General features: G+C 39.1%; 1 protein-coding gene across 3 annotated transcripts; it reads right to left on the reverse strand.

The window, feature by feature from the left end:
- Positions 1–9542: 9542 nt before the first annotated feature.
- On the reverse strand, positions 9543–13593 carry tmem238a (transmembrane protein 238a). 3 transcript variants are annotated; one of them, XM_031729193.2, is made up of 4 exons: positions 13447–13573; positions 11369–11388; positions 10979–11136; positions 9543–9964 (listed from the first exon to the last, which is right to left on the reverse strand). In XM_031729193.2, exons 3-4 carry the CDS (start codon positions 11127–11129, stop codon positions 9795–9797), a joined length of 321 nt encoding a protein of 106 aa, XP_031585053.1. In that variant the 5' UTR covers positions 11130–11136; positions 11369–11388; positions 13447–13573; the 3' UTR covers positions 9543–9794. The 3 variants fall into 3 exon arrangements, with proteins under 3 accessions (XP_031585053.1, XP_031585045.1, XP_039462069.1); XM_031729185.2 differs by lacking the exon at positions 11369–11388 and having other exon boundaries at positions 13447–13593; XM_039606135.1 differs by lacking the exon at positions 13447–13573 and having other exon boundaries at positions 11369–11390.
- Positions 13594–13885: the final 292 nt, after the last annotated feature.

A 13885-nucleotide genomic window follows, 5' to 3' on the forward strand; every position in this document is an offset into this window, starting at 1 on the left:
ATTGCTCATGAATCAGCTAGGCTGCCCATACTTTGTATGGAAGATGCCAACTTCTCTGCAAACAACCAGACAAACTGCTCAACTGCTTTCCAAGAGGTAGTGAAACCTGAAAGGTGGAAATGTTCACCTTCAAAGTAAAAGTTTCTCTTATTGAAACATGTTGAATGTGAATATTGTCATTTTCAATTTGTGTCACGCTTTTTCAACTTTCAATGCCACTTTTGAGAATTTGGCAAGTGTTTGCAGACAAGCTGGTGTCTTTGAGGCAATACACAGAATATTGAGGCAATCTGTTAGCAATCAAAGGAATCACATAGAGCTATTCAGTACAACACTCTGTGCAACCAGATTCTCCTAGCGACAGCCAGCAATCACTACCCAACCACTGGGACCCCAGTGGGTCTCTGAGTGTGTGTGACTAAGACTTCATAAAGAATTGTGTTCAATGTAGCACAGGTCGTACTGGTTTAGAAAGGGCCCTTTACTCTATTCAGTGTTTCTGCATTGCATTCTCAAATTAATGACTTTAATATTTTTACTCATTTATTTTGCCACAAGGCTCTGATTGTTTTTAGTTCCTACTCTAAACTCAGAAAGTGAACTCTGTTATGTAATCATCATCATCAACAACAGCAACTGTGATGTTGACTTGTTGATGGCGATGTCTCTGTTCTACCTGATTAAGATGACATAAGTAGCTACCTGCAGAAATCCTCTCCACCCACTGCTTTTCTGTCAGGCGGAGCTGTACTGATTTTCTAATGCAGGACAAATTTAGAGCCATGTACCGTAAGCTCTCTCTTGGCAAACAGCTGATGTCTCTTCTATAGAAGTAAAACATCTTAAATCCTGTGCTGACGTGCTGAGGCCTAACTTCATCATCCTGCCCTCCTCTTGGCATCATTAACCACAGCTCCACGGATCTTTGGATTTTACCACTGGACACATAGCAGAGCTCTGCCAGAGAGGATGAAGAAGACATGCAATGTCAGCTTTCAAGAATAAATAACTTCCTGCAGCAACAAACAAAAAAAAACAACCTTTGAACTTGTTCAGATTTAGTCTGACTTGAATAGTGCTGGAATAAAAATCAGCTAATGCAGGCTAATGTTAGGAAGCTAAAATCACTATGAGTTCTATAAAATGTATTACTGTTTCAGTATAGTTTAGCAAGCCACAGATAAATATTTAAGTTTTTTAGAAAGTGAAAACAAGAAATGACACCTTGGTGATATTATCCTTCATATTCGACCGATTTGAAAGTTTGACTGACCTAAGATTCGATGACTTTGTTTACAAATAGGATTTCGACACACAAATTAATTTGTATTAGTCTGCATACAGTTTTGTGTATTTTATTCAACATTTGTACCCTCTTTGTGTTTCCAGTCCAAAATGACCAGTCATTAGAAACGAATGGGGGAGACAACTTATGTGAGTTCAGGGACATCTCCATACACAAAATGCATGTGCACACACAAAAACACACACACACACACACACACACACACACACACACACACACACACACACACACACACACACACACACACACACACACACCAACCACTATCGGATCCTTTGCCCAGTCAATCCTCTCCTCCACAGGAACAGCTCCTGCGTTGGCAGTTCTGACAAACAGTTGCAACATCGTTTCAATAGCATTGAACGTTTCTTGTAGCTTTGGTGTATGATGCTTTTTTGAAGCCTTGCTCACAAGTCACTGTGTGGCAGCACCAAGGCAGGTCAATATACCATAACTGTTACTCTTTATGACATATTTGATCACTACAGTTGTGAGGAGGATAGAGGCCAGAAAACTGACAGTGAGGATGGATTAAAGGAGGAAGTATCAGAAGCTGAAGACGACACAGAATATAATCCAGACTGAGAAATGGCTGATGAGGAGGGATTCATTGATGAGGTCAATGGCCATATGAAGGTTGCTGTCACATTCAAGTCAAAGAATGGGAACTTCTCCCTGCATGAGAATGAAGTTAGGCTTTCAGCTGAGAATGTCATCAGAATAATATCAGAAAACTACAAAATATGCCGTATCCTGGACTGATGACATCACATCCTGCTTTAAACAGTTCTTGACAGAGTCCATCAAAACCAGAGTGGTAAACTTGGCTAACCTGGAGAGGAAGCAGACTTACAAGGACAATTGGAAGTGGGTAACCCGGAAAGACATCAAAGTGTACAAGAGTCTTTGGATTTTGTTGTGTACAGATCCAGAAATGAATCTACCTGCAGTCCATGGGATGCTGAGTCTGAATTCTTCAGGCCTCTATGTCACTTCAGATTTGACATGTTGTTACTGGTGATTCGCTTTGACAACATGATACAAAACCAGGCCGTCATCAACAAGACAAGTTGACATGATCAGTGAGGTTTGGGACAAGTGTGTGGAGCGTCGGCCACTCATCAGTATCTTAAGTCCAAACGTCAGAGTGGCTTTTGGGAGATGCTGACCTTTTATTTGTTTCTTGCTAATCGGCACAACCAATTTTCAGACTAGCATAGCTTTCATTGATTTTGTCTCTCTTTTAAAAATGGAATATTATCAGTAAGCACATTAGCATTTAAACCCCAAAGATACTTGTAAATGAGGAGAATCTAATTTTCTTTACCCTAAAAACATTCATGGCCAAGGTAACTAATGCACAGCTGTCTTTTTGAAGCCCACCATGATGTTGGTCAAGACTTTCAACTATTCAACACATTCTCCCTTTAAACATACTGATGCTTTATCGGCTTTTTTTCACTTTAACCACTCATTTATCATCATCTTCCAATATGCCTGCTGCTATATGATTTTACAAGAATACCAACTAACAAAGCTCCAAAAAGGTGGCAGGTGGGGTAATGAGTTCCATAAAGAGACAAACACTTTCCAACCACAGAACAAGAATTTAAGTCTGGGATAGCTAAATTTACACTTTTATACTATTTTTTTGATTTTTGGGAATTTGCTCTGTTGGCATCCTGATAATGCATGAACCACTGATTTAAAGGAGGAGAACATTTTTGATTTGGATTTTGTTTTGTTTTGGATTTATTTTTGACATTTTCCATTTTTATTAGAGAAATTACAGCATCAATTTAGTTCCCTTTTGCAATTCTTCTCTCACTGAAGGTAACAATTATCTATGACTACTATATTTTTCATTCTTCTGGGTTTCTGACCATCCAACACATATTTTAGACCCCCCTTTTTAATTCTTGCTTTATTGGACTTCATTCCCAATCATCTTGCCTTTTTTAAGAACAAGGATATTCCCATCAGGATTTATTGGATTAGCTGTTTTTGTCCCTTGGTTCTTGGGACAAGCCTTTCCCTGTCACTGTCTCACCTTTAACCTACAAGATTGAGTTCTAAGAAAGGGAATCCTTTGATTGTAAGGAGGCGGGGATTAAGATGGAGCAACAGAAGGAGAGCCTGAGAGAAGCGGTGGAGGTGGTGATGTTAGGCAGCGTAAGGAGGATTTGGCAGCAATGCAAAGCAGACAGAGAGTTAATAAAGGGAATGGAAAATCTAGGGTTACCTGAACATAGCTGAGAGGTTTTATCAAAGCTCTTTGGCTTGACCTTGGGGAATCTGTTCTTAGAAAAAGAATATTTAATCTAGACATCCTAATTGATATCATGGCTTCAGTGTGGGTACTAGTCGAAGGAGGTAAGGGAGGTCAGATGAACAGTCGGCCAAATAACTGAGGATACGGACCGTGTGAGGAGGCGGGACTAATGCTCTTGTGCAGTTACTTTAGACTGGGTGAAGCAAATGTAATGTTGATTGTTAGCATACAGCTATCACATAAATTGAGCAGCATTATAAAAAAAAATAAATACGAGTTTATTGATAATTGTAAAAGCATCTATTCCCTTTAGTTCAGCCAAAGCTCTTGTTTTGTTGTCTTCCTAAAATTGATCTATGTCATTGGATTGTTTGGTCAGTTGGTCAGCTACTTGTTGACCCAAAATAGAGAGCTGTACAAAAAGATACATTTAAAAAAGCTCTTATTCCCACTAGCATGTAAAAAGTGCTGTGTGCCAACATATCTAATCATGTTCATTAAAAGGATGAAGTATTGATTTGGTCTAAGCACATAGGACCAAATCAATACTCCCAGAGTGCCGTTAGAGTTCCAGGTCACTTGGAAATGAAACACTGCAATTTAATCTATTGTTAATATTGAAAAATATTATAGAAAAAAAAACTAAACTAAACCTACAATGCAATCATACTACTTTCATGTGTTTGGTGCCATAATAAACTACCTACACCCTTACTGTTTCCATAGTAAGTAAGGGGGTAAGTAGCAGCCAGATAATTAGGTACATTTGATTCACTGATCATAAGCAATTGTAAGAATTTCTATTTTTTTTAAAAAAGGTTTGGTAGTTTGCCGGTCTGGAGCATTTGTGTGTATTAACATAAAGCCAAGGAAAAATACAAAAGCACTGATCTCATGTCTGCAATTGTTGCTGCCCATCAATATAGGAAGGGCTATTACACCATTTCCAAACCAGCTGAAGTCCAAAACATTCAAAGCAGTTCCCAAGGAGTGACTGTCCCAGCAAGGCAGGCAGAGCATTATCAGAGAAACAGCAAAATAAACGTGTCAGACTGTGCAGGCCTCAGTTAGCATGGTTTATGTTAGCTACATCATGGCATTACAGAAAGACTAAAAAGTATGGCTAGTTTAGAAGAGCTGTCAAGAGAAGCCAATGGACAGATGAGTCCAAAGTGGAGATGTTTGGCCATAATGCACAGAACTATATTTATTTTCCAGCAGCTGCTGGATCGGTCCACCAGGGACCGATCCACAGCTACTGAGACTAGTGATTGGGACATGGAACGTCATCTCTCTGGTGGGGAAGCAGTGAGTGCGTGGGGTTGAGAGGTACATCAACACATGGCTTGGGCTCAGGAACCTCCTGGAGGTCTCCTGAGCTAGACTCTGTCTCAGTCTGGAGTTGCTCCTGGTGATAGGTGTTACGGCCTCTGGCCTCAGGTGGCCCCGCCTTCCTCTATGGAAATCAAAGTGTTCTGGGACTCACGGGGGATTGGCTGGTCTGGACCTATGCCCGCTCCAACTTCATGCAGATCAGAGTGTGCCAGACCACTCACACCATTGGCTGCTGCAGGAGCCTTGAGTGTGACAGACCAATGACACAGCTGCCTGCAATTACCTGAGAGTATAAAATGAGGAGTCTTTATTATGAAGTGATTGGGACATGGAACTATGAATAGACTGTGCAGATTGTTCCCCCCCGCCTTTGCCTTTGTACTGCTGCCCTTTTGAGCCTTTGTTTTGGAGTAGCCACCTGTAAGATGTTTAGGTGATTGTCATTAGATGATTAGTGTTATTTGAATATATGAGCTGTTTGTTATGTTCGTTTAAAGCACCCCACTGCCTAGTGAGTTTCACTAACGGTTTTCAGTTGTGTTAATAAACCTTATGTTTTTCTTTTTATGTAACCCTCCTGTCTCTGGACTCATTTATGTTACAGCCCTTGTCGCCTAGCAGAGCCGGGTCGTAACAATAGGCAGCAGGCTTTGGTGGGTATGATAATATCCCTCGGCTTGCTGCCTCTGTGAGTTTTTTCTGGAGCAGATGGAGGAGGTGGCCAGGTAGAGGGAGGTCTGGGCTTCTGTACTTAGGCTGCTGGCCCTGCGACCCAGCTCCAGATAAGAGACAGAGTATGTATGCATGTATCCATCCGTCCGTCCGTCCGTCCCCCATAAAGTCTTGTCTGACTCTAAAACATCATGCTTCGTGGTTATTTGCTACTGCTGCAGGTAGTGAGAACAAGACCAGTGAAAACGTCCTCGCTGCGTCATGATCCAATTATTAGCTGTATAATCACTGTCTGCAGGGAATGCTGTCCTCACACAGAGAAACCAGTAAGGTTATTCAGGATAGGAGACTGAGAGTGGAGTGACTTTACTGGACATGCTGAGCTGTAGAGGAACACTGAGGTCGAGCTGCGAACTTCCGATGTTCATGATTGCTATTGTAGCAGATGACCTGAAGGCCAGCAGTGATTTCAAACCATAAGTGCGTCAGGTTAAAGTGGGGTCAAACAATTCTCAAGCTGTAGTCCAAATTTAATCCACTTGATTTACCACCTGTCAGGGGCTTAGCATACAGCCTAAGGCCAACCCAGGCCAGGCGCAGCAAATTTCCTAAGAAAACATGTCAGACTCGATCTAAAACAGATCATTTATTAGATAGTCTTAACAGAACCCGACTGCAGCTGGATCCTAATAAGCTTAATAAAGAGAAGAATCAGATTTCTTTATTTTAGAATGGATTTCTTGGATAGAACTGATGTAAATTTTATGAAAACTAATATTTAGAATTATATTTAGTTCTAAAACCACAAGTCTCAGCTGCTTTTTAAAATTTATTTATTTTAATTTTGGGAATGAGTTATTTTTGTACAAAGAAAATATGAATTTAACTGATGTCAGTAACCAACTCTTCAGCACTGTCTGGGTTTCCAACACTCAAGTGCAAATATCTGCAGTTCCTCCAATGTCCACTTGAGGCTAGCACACAAAATGAGTCGACCCCTGTAGCCTGTGTTAAAGTGCCCAACTTTACAGAATTAAAACGCATGGATACTATCTATGGATAGTTTACCCATTTATAAAAACTGTATGGATGGTGACATCCACCTGCTTACTGGAGTTAGAGCCAGTCGGTGTCACTTCTACTATCTGGAGTCACTGAACTGGACTTCTCAATCATGTTTCTGCTGTTTGGGTCATGGATGGGATATCTGACAAATAGCAACCCTGCGAGCAACAGTTAGTTGGGGCAGCATCCTCATCTACTAGTCTCGTACATCTGTTTAATGTTTTAAACTTACAGATTAAAGTAATGTTACCTGTAGAGTCCATTTGATCAAGCTTGCTAGCATTAGCTGATAATTTAGCACTCCACCCAAAAAAAAAAAAAATAGGATTGACACCACATGGAGCTTTTTAAAATCCTGTGGGAACAAGTTATCTTATGCAAACACAAGAAAAAGATTTTTTTTTTTAAATTACTTTCTTCAGCTTGGCCTGTAGGAAACAAGCTTTCACGTTTATAAAATGTTGAGTTTCTATTTATTATTATCTACAACTTGAACTATTTCTGTGATTGCTCTGGTTTTAAACATCTAAATGTGGCGTCCACCTTCTAAGGAAGCACTGACTAGTAATTGGTCAGTCACTGGCCTGTCTGATCTGCTGCTCTACAGACTCTGTAATTGATCTAATCACTTGCTACTGGGACTGCAGCCAGTGAGTAATCTATTACTTGAGGAGACACGTCTGCCATTTTCTGCAGCAAGGTTAGAGGTGAGCCAGATAAGGAAACAAGCTTCTGAATCCGTTCCCGTCTTTAGTTTCTTCTTTGCTTTTTATGGGGGCTGCTGTAATTGTGAGCTTGGGTGGAGTTCATTCCTCAGCTTGGGCCAAGCTGCACGGCAGGTAAAGAAGATTCTGATCTCCGGATTGAAAGCTGAAAGCTTTTTTAAGGTTGTCCTCAAGGTCATGGTTATGATGTATATTTTGTGACAGGTTTGGGGGCTGGGTGATGGTACATACCACAGTAATATTACTCACATATTGAATTGTGAAACATTGCCAAACACTGTACTAGAGTTTGATTCATTATTATTAGGCATATTCCACTCACTAGCTTTAGAATAACTAATGCTGCTAACTGTGTTCTTTACTGAATGTTTGCTGATGTTGTAATTCCCACTTTGCACCAGCAGAGACCAGTAAAGGTGAAGTAATTCTCTCCCATGCGCCCTCATACATATACATAGTAACTGAGTCCTGAAGATGGAAATCTAGATGTTATAAAAAAGAACAGTAGCTGTTCTGTATTTTTTAATAAAGCAGTGGAAATTATATAGTTTGTTTATGAGATATCATACAGCATTGTTTTAGATCAAACCCAGTCTATCTACTATCTTAGTGATCTGTTAATGTTTCGACGGAGGACGTTAAGGTTAACTAAAACACTGAAACTGAAAAGGTGTTTGCATCTACAAATTCTGGAACAGCTTCAATATAATGTTCCTCAACATAAAATTCTGAAGATTTTGAATATATCATCAACTGCAGCAAATAATATCCCCAAAACATTTAGGAATGCCCGCGAGCTCAGGAACAATTCCAGAAATCACCTTCTGTAAAGGTCACAGTTCACTGTGCCGTCCACAGGTGCAGGTTAAAGCTCTAACATGGATAAAAAGCTGCATGGTTTTGTTTGTTTTTGGACTAAAGCTAATCTGAGGAAAAATAGAAAACTGTTCGGTAGTAAGATGCTCAATTCAAAAGCCTGCAACTCTGATGGTATGGAGGCTCATTACTGCCTATACAATCAGCAGCTTCCAACACCATGAATGCTGAAAGGTATATTCAAGTTTTAGAGCAACATGTGGCTGGAAGTTAAACTGGCTGCATGGAGTTCAGACCTTTCATCAACTAAAAAATGAAGATTTGGATCATCATGAAATGAAAATACAACAAAGAAAACCTAGGATTGTTGAGCAGCTCCATCAGATAACAGTGGGATAACATTCCTCTCCCAAACAGCGAGAAAGAAGACAGGAAGCTCCACGGCAGCAAACACGACCCTGACCCATTAAATTCAAGATGACTTTATTTTGTTCTTATAATTCTCAGTTTAACCATTTCATTTGTTTTCTTTGTTTTACTGTGTATAAGATATGGGGTACAGGATCTGGAAATGACTGCCTTCTGTTTCCTATACTTTTTTTGGATTTGTGGTTGTACAAAGAAAAAAAAAATAAAACTTTAGAAATTCTTAGTTTGATTTTTTTTTTTTCTAAATCTAAATTCAAATTCAAAATGATTTTATCTTACAAGTCACTCCCATAAGCTTCTTCTACTGTAAAGACTATAGATGGAAATTGTTGTTGTTCTAAGTCCCACAGCTCACCAGTAGAGGGCAGTAGAGAGCCTTTATTGAATGTATGATTATGACACAGGGGAGGTCAAAACCTCAGTGAAACACCACTGAGTAAAATGCTTAATATATATTATAATATTTAATATATATTACAATATGGTATGACTTTAGATATTTCTGTGCTTTGTTTTACTACTTTCCTGTTTGTAACCTCATTACAACTTTATTTCCTCTTCATTATGTTGTCCAACTGAAAAGTCATTTTAATTGTAAACAGTTCTAACATATGCACAGGGGTTTATATGTGTATTAGCCTTGTATTGTTCTCTATATAATATATATGTAAAGCCATGAATAAATACAATAGTGAATTCTAACAACTGTTATATTGTAACATATATAAAATGGCATTAATAGGCCATTTAATGACATAACGCATGTAGTACCTGTCCTGCTGTAGCCTACTGTTGTGTCTCTATTGACAGATTGCTGTATTTATATTAACATGACATTTATTTTTGTTGCATTTTTAGTTTCAAATAAAATATTTAAGTCAGTTTTAAATTAACTTGATAATCAAATAAAACAAAAAACACATTTTCATAATTATAAAAAGTGCTTTTTTTTATTGAAATCCAATGAGACACCACTGCTCTGTTAAACAACAGTCAGATGACATATATAAACAAGAAGAATACTGGTCATAATAAGGCAAACAGTTCAGCTTTGTAACACTCTGAAATCTTTGGAGAGGTCTGTAACACTTTCACACACTGTTTGATTCAGCATCTGTTTTTCATTAACACTGAACACCATCAAAAGGCTTTTAAAATGAAAGGGACTTCCTGCTCAGCTGTGGTATCTGTGCGAGCGTATCTTGCGGCTGAGGGTTCGGGCGATGCGGTCGACGGCGTAGCTGATGTGTCCCTGCTTCTTGTCATCTGCAAGTGACAGGCCCTCGATGTTTCCGCTGTACCACAACACCCATCCGGCCAGAGACACGAGTAAAAACAGGGCTCCTGAGCGGAGGACACGGATTCATCATTTATTTATTACTAGGTCATGGAAATTCATCTAAACAGAGAAATTACAACCCCGGCCCATTTTATGATCTAGTTTTGAGAAAGAAGCAAAGATGATCTCCTTAATAAAAATAATAAAAAAGATGTAGCTCATGTGTCATTTTAATTATTTTATTTACTTTAAAAACCTTAAGACTTTTTCTGTAATAGCTGATTTCCCCCCCAAAAGTTTTCTCATGTTTTTGTGTAACATTTTATCTCCTCGTCTATTTTGTTGCAGTTCTATCAAAATATCATAAAGGTAACTGATATTTACATTTTAGTTTGGATGCTTTCGACCAGCTGGACAAAATCACCAATCACCAGGAAATGGTAATTACATCACTGGCGTCATATATGCAGTTTGCTTGCACATTTCGATGGATGCATGAGTGGATGGGTGGATGTTACAGCCCAGCTTCCAGCCAGGAAAGAATCTGCAAATAAACTTTGCAGTTATTCTGAAAACAGCTGACTCGACTATTTTCACTGCTGTGAGAAATCTGCTTTTGAAGCTCCATCACTTTGAGATTTGGCTCAGAGAATCACATTTTGTCTGTTCCCTGAAGGTAAATGGAGACATGGCTGTCTCTCTCGGTTCAGCCTTCCGCCTCTCTTGAAATTGTCTGCCTCCAGTATCAGCTCCCTGTTTGGCACCATTGTCAGAGTACTAGCTTTTTAGCTAGCGGGTGCAGAGGAGGTGTGTGTGTGTGTGTGTGTGTGTGTGCTGGTGTATAGCTACAAATATGCAGACAGCCATTCACAGAGTACCTGAAGTTATAATAACTTTTGCAGAGAGCTAATTTTGATGCTTTAAAGTTCACAGAGATGTGTAAAATTCCTTCCTCTGCTTGTGAATTAATGTATATGCTGCTATGACTGTGAGTCTACATTAATTCAGGCTCCAGTTGACTCGTCACTTCTGTTTAATGTCAACCCACTTGTGCTTTTGATTAAGCCACACAAGCATACCAGAGTAGACCAACACGTCTCCAAAGTCCCTGTCTTGGATCTTCAGATTGGCGAAGACCCCCACCAGCAGAGCGGCTCCACCCACTACATCCATAAACACGGCAAAGGCCAGAGCCAGTTTACAGTGGGACAACCCAGTATATCCGCCCATTATGGAGCTGGGAGGGAGGAGGAGAGAAAAGACTGTTACAATCTGACAGAACCACAGGTGAACTAAACCCGCTACAGGATCAGTTAGTGTTAGACTGATGCTTCCACATGCACTAGTGGAAGAATGATTCACGTTAACACTGACAAAATTAAACATATTAAATGTTTCAATTAAATGTTGTAAATACACAGAATTCAGACATTTACATTCTGATCAGAGTTTAGATTAAAGCTAAATACCTGGGACAGAGGCCTAGAATCTGAAATGTCAAAAGAAGATTGGAAATCAGCTCTTAGTTTAACTCATATACAGACTGTGGAAACACATCACAGACAAACACATTATAACTGGTTAATGTCAGCACAGGTAACTCCTGCCAGGTTTATAGGGACGCGTACGTTTCATGAACTCTGACAGCATTTAAAGCCTAAGCTCGTTTGCAATGTTTGGACTTTTAAAACATCAATATCATACAAACATCTACATACATATATACATAAAACATTACAGGGGAGAGAGACCATCCAGCTTGTTATCAGTGCTCAGTTCAAAAGCCTGCAACTCTGATGATGATCTGTTGTAAACATATTCTGGGAAAATGAGATGAGCATCGTCACAGATTTTGGATGTTTACTAAAGCAAACTTTCTCTTTCTAGAAAAGTTCATTTGATTTAGCACATTCTGTAATACCCGGGAATACCACATACCACACTGAACTTGGATGAAGACGTGTCTTTTTGACCTGCTGGCAGAGATGAGACATTCAAATATTTTAGGGATTTTGAGCCTCAGTGGTTCTGTGTTAAACTGAACACCACTCCTGAGCGTTCATAATCATAGAGTACCAGATAATATGAAGGCTCTAGCTCAAGTGGTTAACTAGATAATTACATTTTAAGATAGCCTTCTAAAGAGGATTTCCAAAAAAAAGAAAAAAAAAAAACTATTTTCCTTTTCATTAGAAAGCTAGCGACAGTAGGGACCTGAAACTTTTCAAAATCTCTACTAGAACAGTGTCTTTCAGGCAGAAAGACAATACTAGCTGCAGTATAATAATGTACCACAGAACCAGAAGCAGCAGGTCACACAAGATTCGTGACTGAGTCTGCTTTAAAAACTGTCTCAGTTTAGTTTTAAGATGATCCCAGTCAGGGGCAGTTTAAGTTCTGGAGGTAAGAAGATTCACGTCTCCAATGGCAACCTGCAGCTTCCATAGATGCTCCATGTGTTACTGAGCCAAAAGCCTTAAGAGGAACCACAAGGTTACTGTGTTAGTCGCTGATTGTGTGAGCATCTGTAAAGTAATCTAAGATCGGCAAATGTAATAAAATACAAAACTTTACATGTTTAATTTCTTAAGACTATGGAAACACTGTAACGTTATCAGCTTCTTATCCCAAATTTCAATTGCCTGCTCATCATAAGAGGGTTGATTTATGTGAAAGCTGCCTGTGTGAGACCCTTATAAGACTATACCAAACATATCAAATCAAACCAAAATTTATTTATATAGCACATATTAAAAACAACAAAGTAGACCATAGTACTTCACAGTTGTAACGCAGACACGCAGCTGCATTTTGAACTAACTGAAGCCGGTAAAGAGTACACTGTACACAAAGGAGTACGGCTTCACTGTGTTTGACAGGAGGATTCAATCTTTTTGCAAGCGGTCAACTAGACCCAGAGCTGTTTCTGCCTGGTTTGTACCAGGAGAACATAACTGTAAAAACATAAGCAATGACTCATGAACCTCGGTTTTGTAAAGCTAAAAAAAAAGTAATAGTGCTGTTGTTTTTTTTAAGTTACAGTCCTATGAGCAAAAATCTTGCTAATAAATAAATAATACATCAGACCTATTAAAATATAAGCTCTAATTAATAAATTAAGAGTTGCACATTTAAAGAGGTTACTTTCCCAAACAAAAGCCAGAAAAGCATCCGGATATCAGACAGAACCTCTGTGTGAACTCATACAGGTGGACTCAGGCAAACAAAACAGTAAATCATGCCTTGTTTTGCGCTCACGAATAATTTTTAAAGAATCAGATTTACCTGGCGTATGATTTTTGGCTTCAAAGACATTTCCAAAGTAAATTTTACAAATTGATCCATAAAAATTACGTTCGTGTTCTGTGTTCAACGCTAAATCCGTAAAATCTGTATTTGATGCCGTTCATTAATTTTCACGGTTTCTTTCTTTACTTTGGAGAGGACCTGCCAGCAGTGCGGGGAGCTTATTTTAGCGGTTAGGTCAGCCGGATTATGAACTAAAGTTAATTTAAAGACTTTCTTACACACATAAACTTTGACTCACGTGCTGCTGTTGTCCGTTAAGTTATAAAAAAACAACGCCTCAGTAGACGGGTTTGTTCTCTCCACCGTGTTCTTCACTTCCGCCTTGATCTGCGCTCTTACTCACCTGCAGCCACCACGCCCTTCTGGTGACACGTTTCCGGTCTGGATTTTACCCTCTTCTTCTTTTTCTTTTCCTTTGCTTCCTGGTGTTTTACAGCTTCATAAACGCAAAGAAATTCATTTTTAAAACGCACTTTTTATTGTTATCGTTTCACTGTATTTATTTAATGTCAGTGTTTTTATTGAGTCCCTTAATAAAGAATAATAAGGGTCCCTTTAAACACTTTTTAGATATTTCTTTTAATTTGAATGGAAATCTTTTAGGGCAGCGGTCCCCAACCTTTTTTGCGCCACGGACCGCTTTATGCCCGACAATATTTTCACGGACCGGCAATAAG

Source organism: Oreochromis aureus, linkage group 22 (assembly GCF_013358895.1).
Source record: "Oreochromis aureus strain Israel breed Guangdong linkage group 22, ZZ_aureus, whole genome shotgun sequence".
NCBI classification, from domain to species: domain Eukaryota; kingdom Metazoa; phylum Chordata; class Actinopteri; order Cichliformes; family Cichlidae; genus Oreochromis; species Oreochromis aureus.

Coding starts and splice junctions, on each gene's coding strand:
- tmem238a (XM_031729185.2), bottom strand. CDS start 11,129: ATGGGCGGATATACTGGGTTGTCCCACTGTAAACTGGCTCTGGCCTTT. Junction 9,965..10,978: donor AGACGTGTTGGTCTACTCTG/GTATGCTTGTGT, acceptor TCCTCCGCTCAG/GAGCCCTGTTTTTACTCGTG.